At 39.0% G+C, this 13,839-nt stretch overlaps 1 protein-coding gene across 1 annotated transcript in view; it reads left to right on the top strand.

Moving 5' to 3' along the window:
• SYCP2L (synaptonemal complex protein 2 like) overlaps positions 1–13,839 on the top strand; it is a 109,343-nt gene that overhangs the window by 81,114 nt on the left and 14,390 nt on the right. Inside the window, exons 31-33 of the mRNA XM_055322654.1 lie at positions 9,422–9,523; positions 10,566–10,672; positions 11,576–11,667. Of these exons, the coding sequence (XP_055178629.1) occupies positions 9,422–9,523; positions 10,566–10,672; positions 11,576–11,667 (301 nt within the window). The remainder of the gene's footprint in view (positions 1–9,421; positions 9,524–10,565; positions 10,673–11,575; positions 11,668–13,839) is intronic.

The following is a 13,839-nucleotide window of genomic DNA, read 5'->3' as shown; positions in this document are numbered from 1 at the left end:
TCCCTCTGCTCCTTTCCCTGCTCATATTCTGTCTCTCAAATGAATAAATAAAATCCTAAAAAAAAAAGAGTTGGACACTTAACTGCCTGAGCCACCCAGGTGCTTCTTGCAGATTTTTTCTTATAGTTGATCTTTAGTTTCATAGCACTGTGTCCAGAAAAGATGTATGGTATGACTTTGATCTTTTTAAATTTATTGAGTTATTTTGTGGCCTAATAGGTTATCAGTTCCAAAGAATGTTCCATGGGCACTTAATTTTTTTTAAAGATTTTATTTATTTATTCATGAGAGAGAGAGAGAGAGGCAGAGACACAGGCAGAGGGAGAAGCAGGCTCCATACAGGGAGCCTGACGTGGGACTTGATCCCGGGTCTCCAGGATCAGGCCCTGGGCTGAAGGCAGTGCTAAACCTCTGGGCCACCTGGGCTGCCCATCCATGGGCACTTAAAAAAGAATATGTATTCTGATATTTCAGGATAAAATGTTCTGAATATATCTATTAAATTTAGCTGGTCCTGTGTGTTATTCAAAAACCATTGTTTCCTTTTGATTTCTGTTTGGATGATCTGTTCATTAATGTAAATGGGGAGTTAAATTCCCTTGCTGTAATTAATTGTATTACTATCAGGTCGTTTATGTTTGTTATTAACTGCTTTAAGTATTTGGGTACTCCCACGTTGAGTGCATAAATATTTACAGTTGTTATGTCTTCTTATTGGATTGTCCCCTTTATATAGTGTTCTTGTTTTTCTCTTGTTACAATCTTTATTTTAAGGTCTATTTTGTCCAGTATAGGTGGTGCTATTCAGGTTTCTCATCGTTTATGGAAGAGACTCTATCCACTAAGTATTCTTGGCTCCCTTTGTCAAATATTGTTGACTGAATATACAAGAGTTTGTTTCTGAGCCCTTGATTCTGCTCTATTGGTTTATGTGATTATTTTCTTGCCAATACTATACAGTTTTTTTAAAAGATTGTGTAGAGAGAGCATGCACATGTGTGAGTGGGTGAGAGGCAGAGGAAGTGGGAGAAGAAAAGAAGCAGACTCCTTGCTCAGTATGGAGCTAGAGGCAGGGCTAGATCTCATGACCCTGAGATCATGACATGAATCAAAATCAAGAGTCGGAGGCTTTATTGACAGAGCCACCTAGGTGCCACTACCATACAGTTTTTTAAAAACTTTTTATTAGGGGCACTGGGTGGTGTAGTCAGTTGGTATCTGACTCTTGGTTTTGGTTCAGGTTGTCATCTCAATGTTATTAAGTGGAGCCCTGCCTCCTGCTCAGTGTGGCATCTACTTGGGACTCTCTCTCTCCTTCTCCCTATGCCCTTCCCCCTTATCTCTCTAAAAATAAATCTTTTTAAAAGTCCTTTTTATTATTTTTTAAATTCCAGTATAGTTAACGCACAGTGTTATATCAATTTCACGTGTGCAATATAGTGATTCAGCAGTTCCATACGTCATCCAGTGCTCATCATGTAAGTGCCCTCCTTAGTCCCCATCACCTATTTTACCCATCCCCCCACCCATCCATAAGTTTATTCTCTAGAGTTAAGAGTCTGTTTCTTGGTTTGCCTCTCTTTTCCCCCCTTTGCTCATTTGTTTTATTTCTTAAATTCCACATGAGTCCAATCATATGGTATTTGTCTTTCTCTGATAGACTTATTTCATTTAGCATTATGTTCTCTAGATCCATCTCTGTTGTTGGAAATAGCAAGATTTCATTCTCTTTTATGGACTGAATAATATTCCATTGCATAATACCATACTGTTTTGATTATTATAGCATTGTAGTATGGGTTGAAATCTAGATATGTGATGTCTCCAGCTTTGTTCTTCTCTCAGAATTTCTTCTGCTATTCTAGGTCTTTTTGGATCCATAATGCTTTTGGAATTTATTTTATAGGTATTGTATTGAGTCCATAGATGGCTTTGGGTAGCATGCATATCTTAATACTTGTCCTTCTGATCCATAAACATGAGATATCTCTCCAGTTATTTGTGTATTCAGTTTCTTTCATCAGTGTCTTACAGTTTTTAATGTATAGATATTTCAACTTGTTGGTTAATTTTATTCCTAAGTATATTATTGGTTTTGATGCTATTGCAATTTTCTCTATATAAAATCATATAGCCTACAAAGAGACAATTTTATTTCTCCTTTCCAATTTGGATAACCTCTTTTTTTTTTCTTATTTAATTGCTCTGGCTAGAATTCCTAGTACTATCTTAAATAGGAGTAGTAGGAGTGGGCACCCTTGTCTTGCTCCTGATCTTAGAGAAAAACTAAATTTTCACCATTGAGTATGACATTAGCTGTGGGCCTGTCATATCTGGTCTTCATTATATTGAGGTACATTCCCTCTACTCTCAATTTGCTGAGCTTTTTTTTTTCATGAAAAGATGTTGAATTTTGTTAAATGTGGGGTTTTTTGCATTTATTGAAATGATCATATGATTTTAATCTTTCATTCTATTAATGCGGTTTATCACATTTATTGATTTGTGGGTGTTGAGCCCTCCTTGCTTCCCAGGGATAAATCCCACTTGATTGTGGTGTATGATCCTTTTAATGTGCTGTTGGATTCTGTTTGCTAGTCTTTTGTTGAAAAATTTTGCATCTATATTTATCAGCTGTATTGGCTTGTAGTTTTTTTTTGTTTGTTTTTGTAGTATCTGGTTTGGTGTCAGAGTAATAATGGCCTCATCAAATGATCTGAGAATATTTACTTATATTCAGTTTTTGGATGTTTGAGAAGGATTGGTGTAAATTCTTTAAATTCTTGGTAGAATTCACTGATTTGGTTTCCTCATTACTGGTCTATCAAATTTTCTATTCATGATTCAGTCTTAGTAGGTTGTATGTTTCTAAGAATTTGTCCATTTCTTCTAAGTATCCAGTTTTTTTGGTGTATAACTATTCACAGTAGCCTCCTACAATCCTTTGTATTTCTGTGGTATCAGTTGTAATGTCTCTTATTTCTTATTTTGATTCTTTTTTTTCCCTTAGTCTAGCTAAAAGTTTGTCAACTTTATCCTTTTTCAAAAAAAAAAAACCGCTCTTAATTTCATTGATTTTTTTTCTGGTCTCTATTTCATTTATTTCTGATCTGATCTTTCTTTCCTTCTGCAAATAAGGCTTAGTTTGGTCTTCTTTTTCTAGTTTTAAGATGTAAGGCTAGGTGGTTTATTTGGATTTTTTCCCTTAATTTATGGCTAGAAATTTCTCTCAGTACTTAGTTTTACTGAGCTCCAGTTTTTGTAGATTGTTTCTGTTTTCATTTGTGTCAAGATATTTTTTTATTTTTCTTTTGATTTCTTTTTTGACACAAATGTTCAGGAATGTGCTGCTTAATCTCCACATATTTGTGAACTTTCCAGTTTCTTCCTGGTATTTCTATTTTCAGATCATATTTTGTATTATTTCAATCTTCTTAAATTTCCTGAGACTTGTTTTGTGACCCAACATGTGGTGTATCCTAGAAAATGTTCCACATGTGCTTAAAAAGAATTGCTATTCTGCTGTTGAATCTGTATGTGTCTGTTAGGTCTATTTGGCGTAAAGCAAAATCAAGTCCAGTGTTTTCTTATTGATTTTCTGTCTGTATAATTTATCCATTGTTGAAAGTGTGGTATCAAGGTCTACTACTATTAATTCATAGTCTGTTTATTCCTTCCCATGGGTTAGTATTTCCTTAATATATTTATCTGATGTTGGATACATTTATAATTACTGTTGCTATATCCTCTTGATGAATTGATCCCTTTATCATTATCCACTGATTGTCTTAGTCTCTTATTACTTCTTTTGACTTAAAGTCTATTTTGTCTGATGTAAGTATAAGCTATCTCTGTTTTCTTTTAGTTTCTATTTGTTGGAATATTTTTTCCTTCTCTCTGAGCCTGTACACATCCTTTTTCTTTTCTTAAAGATTTTATTTACTTATTCATGAGAGACAGAGAGAGAGGCAGAGACATAGAGGGAGAAGCAGGCTCCTTAAGGGAAGCCTGATGCAGGACTCGATCCTGGACTAGTATCACGCCCTGAGCCAAAGGTAGACGCTCAACCGCTGAGCCACCCAGGTGTCCCTAGCCTATGCACATCCTTAAAGTGAACTAAATCTCTTGTGGGTAGCATATAATTAGGTCTTTTTTTTTAAATCCACTCAGCTACTTTATTCCTTTTGATTGAAGAATTCAATCCTCTTGCACTTAATTTAATTCAAAAAATTTTTGAGTATACTTGGCATACAATATTACATTAGTTTTAGGCATACAACTTAGTGATTTGACGAGCTTCTATATTATGCTATGTTCGTTGCAGGTATGGTTACCATCTGTCACCATACAGAGCTATTACAATATCGTTGACTGAATTCCTTATGCTTTGCTTTTTATTCCTGTGACTTATTTGTTCCATGATTGGAGACCCATATCTTTCATTCTTCTTTACCCATTTTGTCCAGCCCCTTCACTCTCCTCTCCTCTGGCCACCATCAATTTGTTCTCTGTATTTATAGTTCTGATTCTACTTTTTGTTTGTTCATTTTTTAAAGATTCCATTTGTAAGTGGAATAATATGGTATTTGTCTTTCTCAGTCTGACTTATTTCACTTAGCATAATACCCTCTAGGTCCATTTATGTTGTCTCAAATGGCATGATCTCATCCTTTTTTATGGCTGCATAATATATGTGTGTGTGTGTGTGTGTGTGTGTATACACCACATCCTCCTTATTCATTCATCTATTGATGGACACTTAGGTTGCCTCCAAGTCTTGGCTGTTTTAAATAATGCTATAATAAACATAGGGGTGTATAGATCTTATTGAGTTAGTGTTTTCATTTTCCTTGGGTAAATACTCCCCAGTAGTGGAATTACTGGATAATACAGCATTTTAAAAGATTTCTTTTATTTATTTGAGGAAGTGAGAGACTTTGAGCAGGGGGAGAGAGAGGAGCAGAAGGAGAAACAGACTCCCTGCTGAGTGAGGAGTCTGATGTGGGGCTCAGTCCCAGGACCCTGAGATCATGACCTGAGCCAAAGTCAGATGCTTAACCGAATGAGCCACTCAGGTGCCCCTATATGGTATTTCTATTTTTAATTTTTTGAGCAACCTCCATACTGTTATTTACAGTGGCTGTACCAGTTTACATTCTCAGCAGCAGTACGTGAGGGTTCCTTTTTCGCCACATTCTCACCAACACTTGTTGTTTCTTACCTTCTTAATTTTAGCCAATCTGACAGGTGGGAGGTGATATCTCATTGTGGTTTTGATTTTCATTTCCCTGATAAGTGATGTTGAATGTCCTTTCATATGTCTGTTGACCAATTGTGGAAAAATGTCTATTTGGGCCTCTGCCCTTTTTTAGTTGGTCAGTCCACTAGCAGTTAAAGTAGCCATTGATTGGTTAGTAATAACTAATGTCATTTATTATTTTCTGGCTGTTTTATACTACCTTTGTTAATCTCTTCCTCTCTCTTGTGAATTGGTGATTTTTCACCGTGGTATATTTTTATACCTTTTACCCCTTGTGTATCTTTTGTGTAGGTTTTGCTTTGTGACTTTTGTGTAGGTTTTGCTTTGTGACTACCAAGACTACATATAATGTCTTAGATATCTAATAATCTATTTCAAAATGATGAAATTTTTGCATACAAAACTCCACACTTTTCTTCCCCCAAATTTTATGTTTTTGTCATCACAACGTACCTCTGTTTATATTGGGCATACATTTACCAAATTATTATAGGTATAATTATTTTCAATATTTGCATCCTTTATACTAGAGTCAAGTAATTAACACACCGCCACATTACAGTATCCTGATATTAACTGTGTGCTCATTAGTGTGACTTATATTTCCTACGTTCTCATGTTACTAATTGGCACCCTTTCATTTTCACTTGATAAACTACTTTTAGCATTTCTTATAAGGAAGGTCTTGTGATGATAAACTCCCTCAGCTTTTATTTGTTTGAGAAAGTCTTTACCTCTCCTTCATTTCTATAGTGCAACTTTTCCAGTTCAAATATTCATGGTTAGCAATTGTTTTCTCCCAGCATTTTATATGTGTGTGTGTGTGTGTGTGTGTATTTTTTTTCCATTTTTTTCTCAGCCTGCAAAATTTCTGATGAGGCATCTGCTGATATATAACATAAAATAATTATATTTATAATAATTTGTGATATATGCCAAATATAAACTTACAGAGGTTCCCTTCTATGTGGGAATTTCTTTTTCTGTTGATTTTATTTTTTATTTTTATTTTAGTTCCAGTGTAGTTAACATACAGTGTTATATTAGGTTTAGGTGTACAATATAGTGATTCAACACTTCTATGTATTTCTTAGTGCTCAACAAGATTAAGTGTATGTGTAATCTCTTTGATCTGTTTCACTAACCTCCTCTCCGGTAACCATGAGTTTGTTCTCTAGAGTTAAGAGTCTGTTTCTTGGTTTGTCTTTCTTTTTTTCCTTTGCTCATTTGTTTCTTAAATTCTACATATGAGTGATATCATATGGTATTTGTCTTTCTCTGACTTATTTTGCTTATCTTTATATTTTTTAGTTCCATCAATGTTGTTGCAAATGGCAAGATTTCATTCTTTTTATGGCTCAATATTATTCCATTGTGTATATACACCACATCTTTATCCATTCATTTATTGATGGACCGTTGGGTTGCTGCCATAATTTGGCTATTGTAAATAATGCTGCTAAACACATGGGGGTTCATGTATCCCTTTGAATTTTTTTTTGTATTTTTTGTATTTTTTGTTTTTTAAACACCCCGGGTAGTTCTGATTTTAACTTTTTGAGGAACCCTCATACTGTTGTCCACAGTGACTGCACCAGTTTGCATTCCCACAATAGTGCAAGAGGATTCCCTTTTCTCTACATCCCTGAGCCTTCTAAGTAGAGGGCACACTAGTAGGATGGTTAAAACTGAAGTAGGTGCAAGCTGGGGTGTCCTGGGATGCTCCATGCAGGGGGTAGTCTGGAGCCAAAGGAGGGATGGTCCTAGAGGGTTCAAGGGCACTCTGTGCAGAGGGAGGCATTGCGGGGGTGCCCCTGGCAAGTTGTCTAGAGGTGAAGTGATTCAGGCCTAAAGCGTTCTGGGATGTTTTGTGTCTTGATGACTGCTGGCCAGGGGTGTTGTGGTATGTGCTGCACTGGCTCCCTTTTCATAGGATGGCTGGGGCTGGTATAGAAGTAGGTCAGCTATGGCAGCCACATTCCCTCTGTGCTATTAAGGTAGAGGATGAACATAAACCACAGTCCTCACTAGCCCCTCTGATCCAGAGTGAGTTCTAGTAGCTCCCCCACTGTTTGGCAGGGTCCCAGAGCTAGATCTTTTTTATCCTAGTTGCCCTTTTAAACCACAGCCTTTATTCTTTGCCCCAGGCAGACAAATCTGCTCCCTGTTCCTTAGGACTATCCTTCCCCACTGCAGTTCACAGTGTTGGGGCTGGGGTCCCCTTCAGTACCATGTCTCCCTCTCTCTTGCTGTTCTCTATGTGGTCTCTCTCTCCTTTGCTGTGCCCTCCATTCTTTAATTCTCTAATTTCTATAGATGTGTGTGTCTGTGAAGGAGGTGAGTTCAGGGTCTTCCTATGTTGTTGTCTTGGGAACACCTTCGTTTATAATTTTTTTCATAAGAACTTGGATATTGTGTAGCATTTATTTATTCATTTATTCATTCGATAAATATCTACTGATTGTCTACTGCAGACCAGGCACTTTTCTAAGTGTTAGATATTCTGGTGATCAAGACAAAATACTGGCCTTTGCCAGAGTTTATCTTCCAGTGTGTGTGTGTGTGTGTGTGTGTGTGTGTGTGTGTGTGTGTGTGTGTGTGTGGCAGGGGAGTGCAAATAATATACAAGAAGAGTAAAACATGTAGTGTGTTATATTATGATAAAAGATGGGGGAAAGTCAAGTATGGGGGCACCTGGGTGGTTCAGTAGTTGAGTACCTGCCTTTGGCTCAGGTCATGATCCAGGGGTCCTGGGATTGTGTCCCTCTGCCTGTGTTTCTGCCTCTCTTTGTGTCTCTCATGAATAAATAAATAAAATCTTAAAAAGGAAAAGCATGGAAAGAGATTAAGAGTTGAGGGGTTATACTGAATTTTATGTTGGTTGGCCAGAGGAAACCTGGCCAATACAGATCTATGGAGGAAAGGATTCAAGTCAGAGGAGCAGCAAGAGCAGGGCCTTGAGATGAAAACATCTGGGGTGCCTGAGACACTCCAGGGAGACTAGAGAAGCAGAGTACAGAAAGAGAAAGTTGTCTCTTTGCTTCTCCACTGTACCATCATATTGTACAGGTCATTCAAATATTTGTACATAGTAACATTCAAATATGTATTGAGTAATGAATTTGGATTTTTCTTCCCCTTCAAAGGGACAAATCAGTATAATGAATGACTGGCAGGATATGTGAAGAGAAGGGGCAAAGCCAGATGACTTCACAGCTAGGTGTATATGTAGGGGCTAAGTGTATGGTGGGGAAGAAAGAGTGGTTTGGGTGGAGAAGGATAGAATAGAGTATGTTTTGAGATGGGGTTGTTGGCTAAGCAGTTGGAAACACAAATTTGCTGCTTAATAAAGGGAAGAGAGAAATTTGGGAGTTAACACAGTTGAAGGCATAGGACTGGTGAGGTCCTCCAGGGAGGATGGGCTTGGGACAGGGTCGTGACGTAGGAATGCAGAAAGAGGGATGAATTCATTCTGTATGCAGGACCTTGGCCTTTGGTGATGGAAGAGAGATGGGAGGAAGGTAAGGAAAAGCAGGAGTTGGGCCTAATTCTAGGCCTCTATTGACAATGGTGGGGCCATTGATAAGTTTGGGGGGGCTCACATAGGAACAAGGACATGTTTGGGATAAAAGTGAGCATCAATGGAAAATATTTAGTAAATGCCAAATTGAAAGAGGATCTATATTTAAATCTCATAAACTGAGGTCTCCAAGTTTAGCTAGTGAGGAGCCAGCATGACTTCATTTATAAGGCAGCCCTAAAGCTCTAGTGTCGCCAGCAGGTGACGCACCTTGCGGGGTGATCTCCTGAGCTTCGCATCTGCTCAGATACCTTTCTCCCTTGCCATTTAGCCTGAGCCCTAGCAGTGTTGATGCTACATCCACTACTGTTTTGAGTCCATCTGTACTTTGCTAAGCAGATCATTCCTAAATGTTACAGAGCTCATCAAAGGGATGTCCGTTCCCCTGTGTCCTCTTTCAGGCATCAGCAGACTTCGTGCTTTGATACTCGGGCTGTTCTTTGAATGATAATTCCTTAATAACCGGGAACAAGTTTTGCTTGCTACTTATCAAAGTTAGGTATTAACTGGTGGAAAGAGGACAAGATAAAATTGGGACAAGAGGAACGTGTGTGTGGTTATTGTGCTGTGCTTGCTTTCAGACCTATCAGATGGCAGCTTTGCTAAGTCAAAACAGTCAAAATTGGAAGAAGGGTCTGCTCCAGAGCCTCTCTCCTCAGTGACAGAAGAGACAGATTTAGCAGGTAACATTATGTGCCCAACCAGCCATTCAAGCAGGACTGTGATAAATCTGTAAGCACTGAATGTCCCAGCACTCACTCCAAGAGGGTTATGGCTTGAAGATCAGAGGAGTTGCAGAACTCTAAAAGCTAAGCATTTTGTCCTTTCAAAGCCAAGAAAATTGTTGCACAAATTATAGATAAAGGCAAACAAGCACCGTGTCCTTGTAGCATTTTGATTTTGCCTCTTCACTCCTCTTTATGACAATTTTCAGGGCCTCAGGTTCTCAAACTTCTAGATCTCTGCTTGGGTTGGTAGTTATTGACCAAGTTTTTGTAAGAAAGATCTACTCTATACCAATGAAGGAGAATGATCCAAAGCATCTGCATATGTGGGGTTGGCCTTCTGCTAAATGATGTTACTCTGTTTCAAAATGGGAGGCCCCAAGAGGTCAAATTGGGAAGCCCAGGGGTACTAGCAGTTGGTGGTTAAGAACCAGTCAGCCTGGGTTCCAATCCTGGCACTGTTGGTGTGAGCTTGCACAACTTATTTGCTCCCTCTGTTCAATAAGCACAACAATAGTGCCTACTTCACATGGTTTTGTGAGGATTAAATAAGTCAATACCTACAAATATCTTAGAATAGTATCAGAGCCCTCATGGGCCCTCATAAAATGCTGGGCACCCAGAGGCCATGATGCCAATGTTACCCCCATAGATATGTCCTTCCCATCATGTCCTCATTAAAACCTCCTGCAACACCTCCTTCAGGCTGCTGCTTAGACATAATAGCAGGTGCTCCAATTTAAAGTTCTGGGAAAGTTAGAATGAAATGAGCACTTACCAGAGAGTGAGTTTTGATGGGAAGCAGCATGAGGTGCTCACCGTGAGGATTTGATGCTTCAGGTGGGCCTTGTAGGCCAGAGTCAGGCTCCACTGAGGCTACTACCATGGATCGTACCTGTGCCTCTGACTGACTCTCCATCCTCTGGGCAGCTGATGGCCTGAGCACATCTACTTTGAGCACTGTGTTAGCTTTATCTAATGTTCTATTTTTATTATTCAGAAGGCATTGCTGCTCCATCCCTAGCAGTTGTGCCAGAGAACTTGAATGATTCTGCTGTTATCACAGCCCTGGAAAACTTCACTCAAGAACTGAAAAGAAAATCTGAGGTAATGGTTCACTAAAAATGAAGAGCTAGCTTGTTATGAGCTTAAAGTAACAAGTTCATATTATTCATCAGTACTATTGTTGCTCCTGAGGCTTTGGGGGGGGGGTGGAGATATGTTTGCCACTGACTTTAGTGCCTTTGTAAACTGTGGCTTGCATCTATAAGATAGCTATTCCATGTCCGTTCGCTATAGGGGGGCCGGATGGGCCTCTGTGGAAATCAGACTCATGATTTGGTTTCAGGGATAGCCACTCTCAGACCACGGAAGCACCTGGAAGCCATGATTTGGTCATAACGATAGACAAGGAGGAGAGGGGATCATGTGGATGAGAGGGATGTCCTGGGCAAAGGTGGAGGTGGACTTTGGGTGGACGGTCAACTGAGTGGTGGCAATTCTTTGACCAGTGCATATGCAGGCTATCCCAAAATCTTGTCTGCAAGATGAACTTTGGAAGCATTTCAGTGTCCTCCTTTTATGTCCTATTGTTTATAAATCTTTATAAACTTTTTATGAAAGAGTTATTTATTAGCACATTCAGGGAAAGAACCTTACCCTGACATATATTCATTTAACTAATTTAGGACATCTCCAAAGTCTGATCCTATTTTCTGCAATACCAATGTAAGCTAGTTTATAATGGAAATTTGTTCAAAATATTCAATATGTGTTTTGATAGCATGAATATAAGTTTTCCTATTTTAGCTTATTGTTCTTTATTGGTACTGAACCTGAGGTAATACATAGCAAGTGTGTAGCATGGTATCCCATCACAATTGTTTAGCAGTCATGTTTGCTAAGAATTTTAGGTACTGGCAGCATCTTTTTCACACAAAGCCTGAACTCCATTTCTGTAGTTATGGTTAATTCAAACGTGATCATTTTGTTTTTGTTGTTATGGTTTAGCTTAGGTACAGAGGGAGTCCACTTTATTCAAATAATGCAAAGCAAGCACCAGATTGCTTAATCCAGCTTTTAAACCAGATACACCAATGCAGGTAAGTGTTGGGTTTCGAATCAAGTTCATAAAAGTGTGTGGCTCACAAACATTTGTGTCGTGACCACCGTGCTAGAGTCGTTGAGGAACTGAAGCTTGAGAAGATGTTAGGTTGGTACATTACCTAACCTGTCTAGGTTTCTTGTTCTTCATTCATAAGATGTTGGGGGAAGGCCTGCCTCAAGCTTCTTCATGATCTACCATGCTATGATCCTAAAACACTATTTAAAAAATTTTTACAATCCAGTAATGGGGACAGAGTAAGCACGTATATATATATGTGTGTGTGTAAAAATGCTGGGTGTCATACCTATACAGTGGAATATTATTCAGCCTTAAGGAGGAAGAACCTACATCCTACATCAAGGATGAACCTCGAAGACATTATGCACAGTGAAATAAGCCACATACAAAAGGACAAGTAATTGCATGATTTCAGTATATGAGGTACTTAGGATAGGCAAATTCCTAGAGAAGGAAAGTAGAATAGGGATTACCAGGGGCTGAGGCCATAGGAAATAAGAAGTTATTGTTTAATCAGTGTGGAGTTTGTTCAGATGATAGAAAAGTTCCAGAGACGAATGGTGGTGATGGCTGCACAACATTGTGAATGTACTTAATGCTACTGAATTGTACCCTTAAAAATTCCTAAAAGTGAAATTTGATGTTATATATATAGATATTGCTACAATAAAAAATGCTAGGCACTCCCACATAACGCATGCACATGTACACAAACACCCTGATGACCATGGAGCAAGAGGGACAAAGGTGCAAGATTTCAGAGAGATATGAAGGATAAGAAAGATGAGTGGAGATGGGGTTCTGTGGCGATTAGAGTTAATCCAGAACCATTACAATGGAAGTGCTTCTGTAGCAAGATTTTGGAAACAAAGGTTTGAATGGTGTAGGGAAGGTATGTGTAGAGATTGTTCCTTGTTGGAGAGAATGGCCTGCAGATGAAAGACAGGAAGAAAATAACGGTGGGTTGGTTAGCTTAACTGAGGGAGCAAGTTTCTTAGGGCAGAAAATATAATGTCAATGAGAATTTGATTTTTTTCAAACTTTTGTACATGCAATGCCATTTAATTCTCAGAACAAACCCATGCAGGGCTTTGGACTTGTGGAACTTCCATTATTTTTTAGGAGTTATTTATTTTCCATGTTTCATTCAGCAAATACACACTGAGTAGCACTAGGTGCCAGATCCAGTGCTAAGTACAGGACAGCAGTGCCAACAAGCTTTAGGAGCTTCTTGCCTCATAGAGCTTTCAGCCTAATGCAGAAGACAGACAATAAGCAAGCAAATAAGCAGTTCATGTGGTAAATGCAGAATAGCAAATGTTGGAAATCTCGGAACTAATAGGTAGAGGAGGACCAAGTTTATTAGCCAATTTCAGCTTTCAGGACCAGCTTAAGGCAAGAGAAAAGGGAGCAAGTGGAAGGTAGGAAGGGATGGGGAGCCATGGTTGGTGGTATAGTGGCTTCGAGGCCAGCTCTGGCCTCTGTCTTTTTCCCTGGAGTCACCTCTCCTTTGTTCTAAGGATGATTCTGAAACACCACCTCCATCCAGACTTCTGTTGAAAGGCTAAATCAGAAAGTTTGCATAGTTTCTGGGGGTGAGGATGGTCACCTCCAGAGAGGGGAGGGAAGAAGAGGTATGTGTTCTTAAAAGTTGGTGAGGATGCAAACGAAGGGGAACCTGCTTACACTGTTGGTGGAATGCAAGCTGGTGCAGCCACTCTGGAAAACAGGATGGAGGCTCCTGAAAAATAGGGGCGCTTGGGTGGCTCAGTGGTTGAATGTCTGCCTTTTGGCTCAGGTTGTGATCCTGGGGTCCTGAGGTCAAGTCCTGCATTAGGATCCCTGCAGGGAGCCTGCTCCTCTGCCTATGTCTCTACCTCTCTGTGTGTCTCTCATGAATAAAGAGATAAATAAAATATTTTTTAAAAAGTTGAAAATAGAGCTACACTAACACCCAGCAATTGCACTACTAGGTATTTATCCAAAGGATAGAAAAATAGTGACTTGAAGGGGCACCTGCACCCCAGTGTTTATAGCAACAATGTCCACCTTAGCCAAACTATGGAAAGAGCTCAGATGCCCATCGATTGATGAATGGATAAAGATGTCACACACACACACACACACTGGAATATTACTCAGCCATCAA

This window comes from Nyctereutes procyonoides, unplaced genomic scaffold (genome assembly GCF_905146905.1).
Source record: "Nyctereutes procyonoides isolate TBG_1078 unplaced genomic scaffold, NYPRO_anot_genome, whole genome shotgun sequence".
Taxonomy (NCBI): Eukaryota; Metazoa; Chordata; class Mammalia; order Carnivora; family Canidae; genus Nyctereutes; species Nyctereutes procyonoides.
The sequence above is the reverse complement of the archived record's forward strand: the minus strand, read 5'-3'. Positions and strand labels throughout refer to the sequence as shown.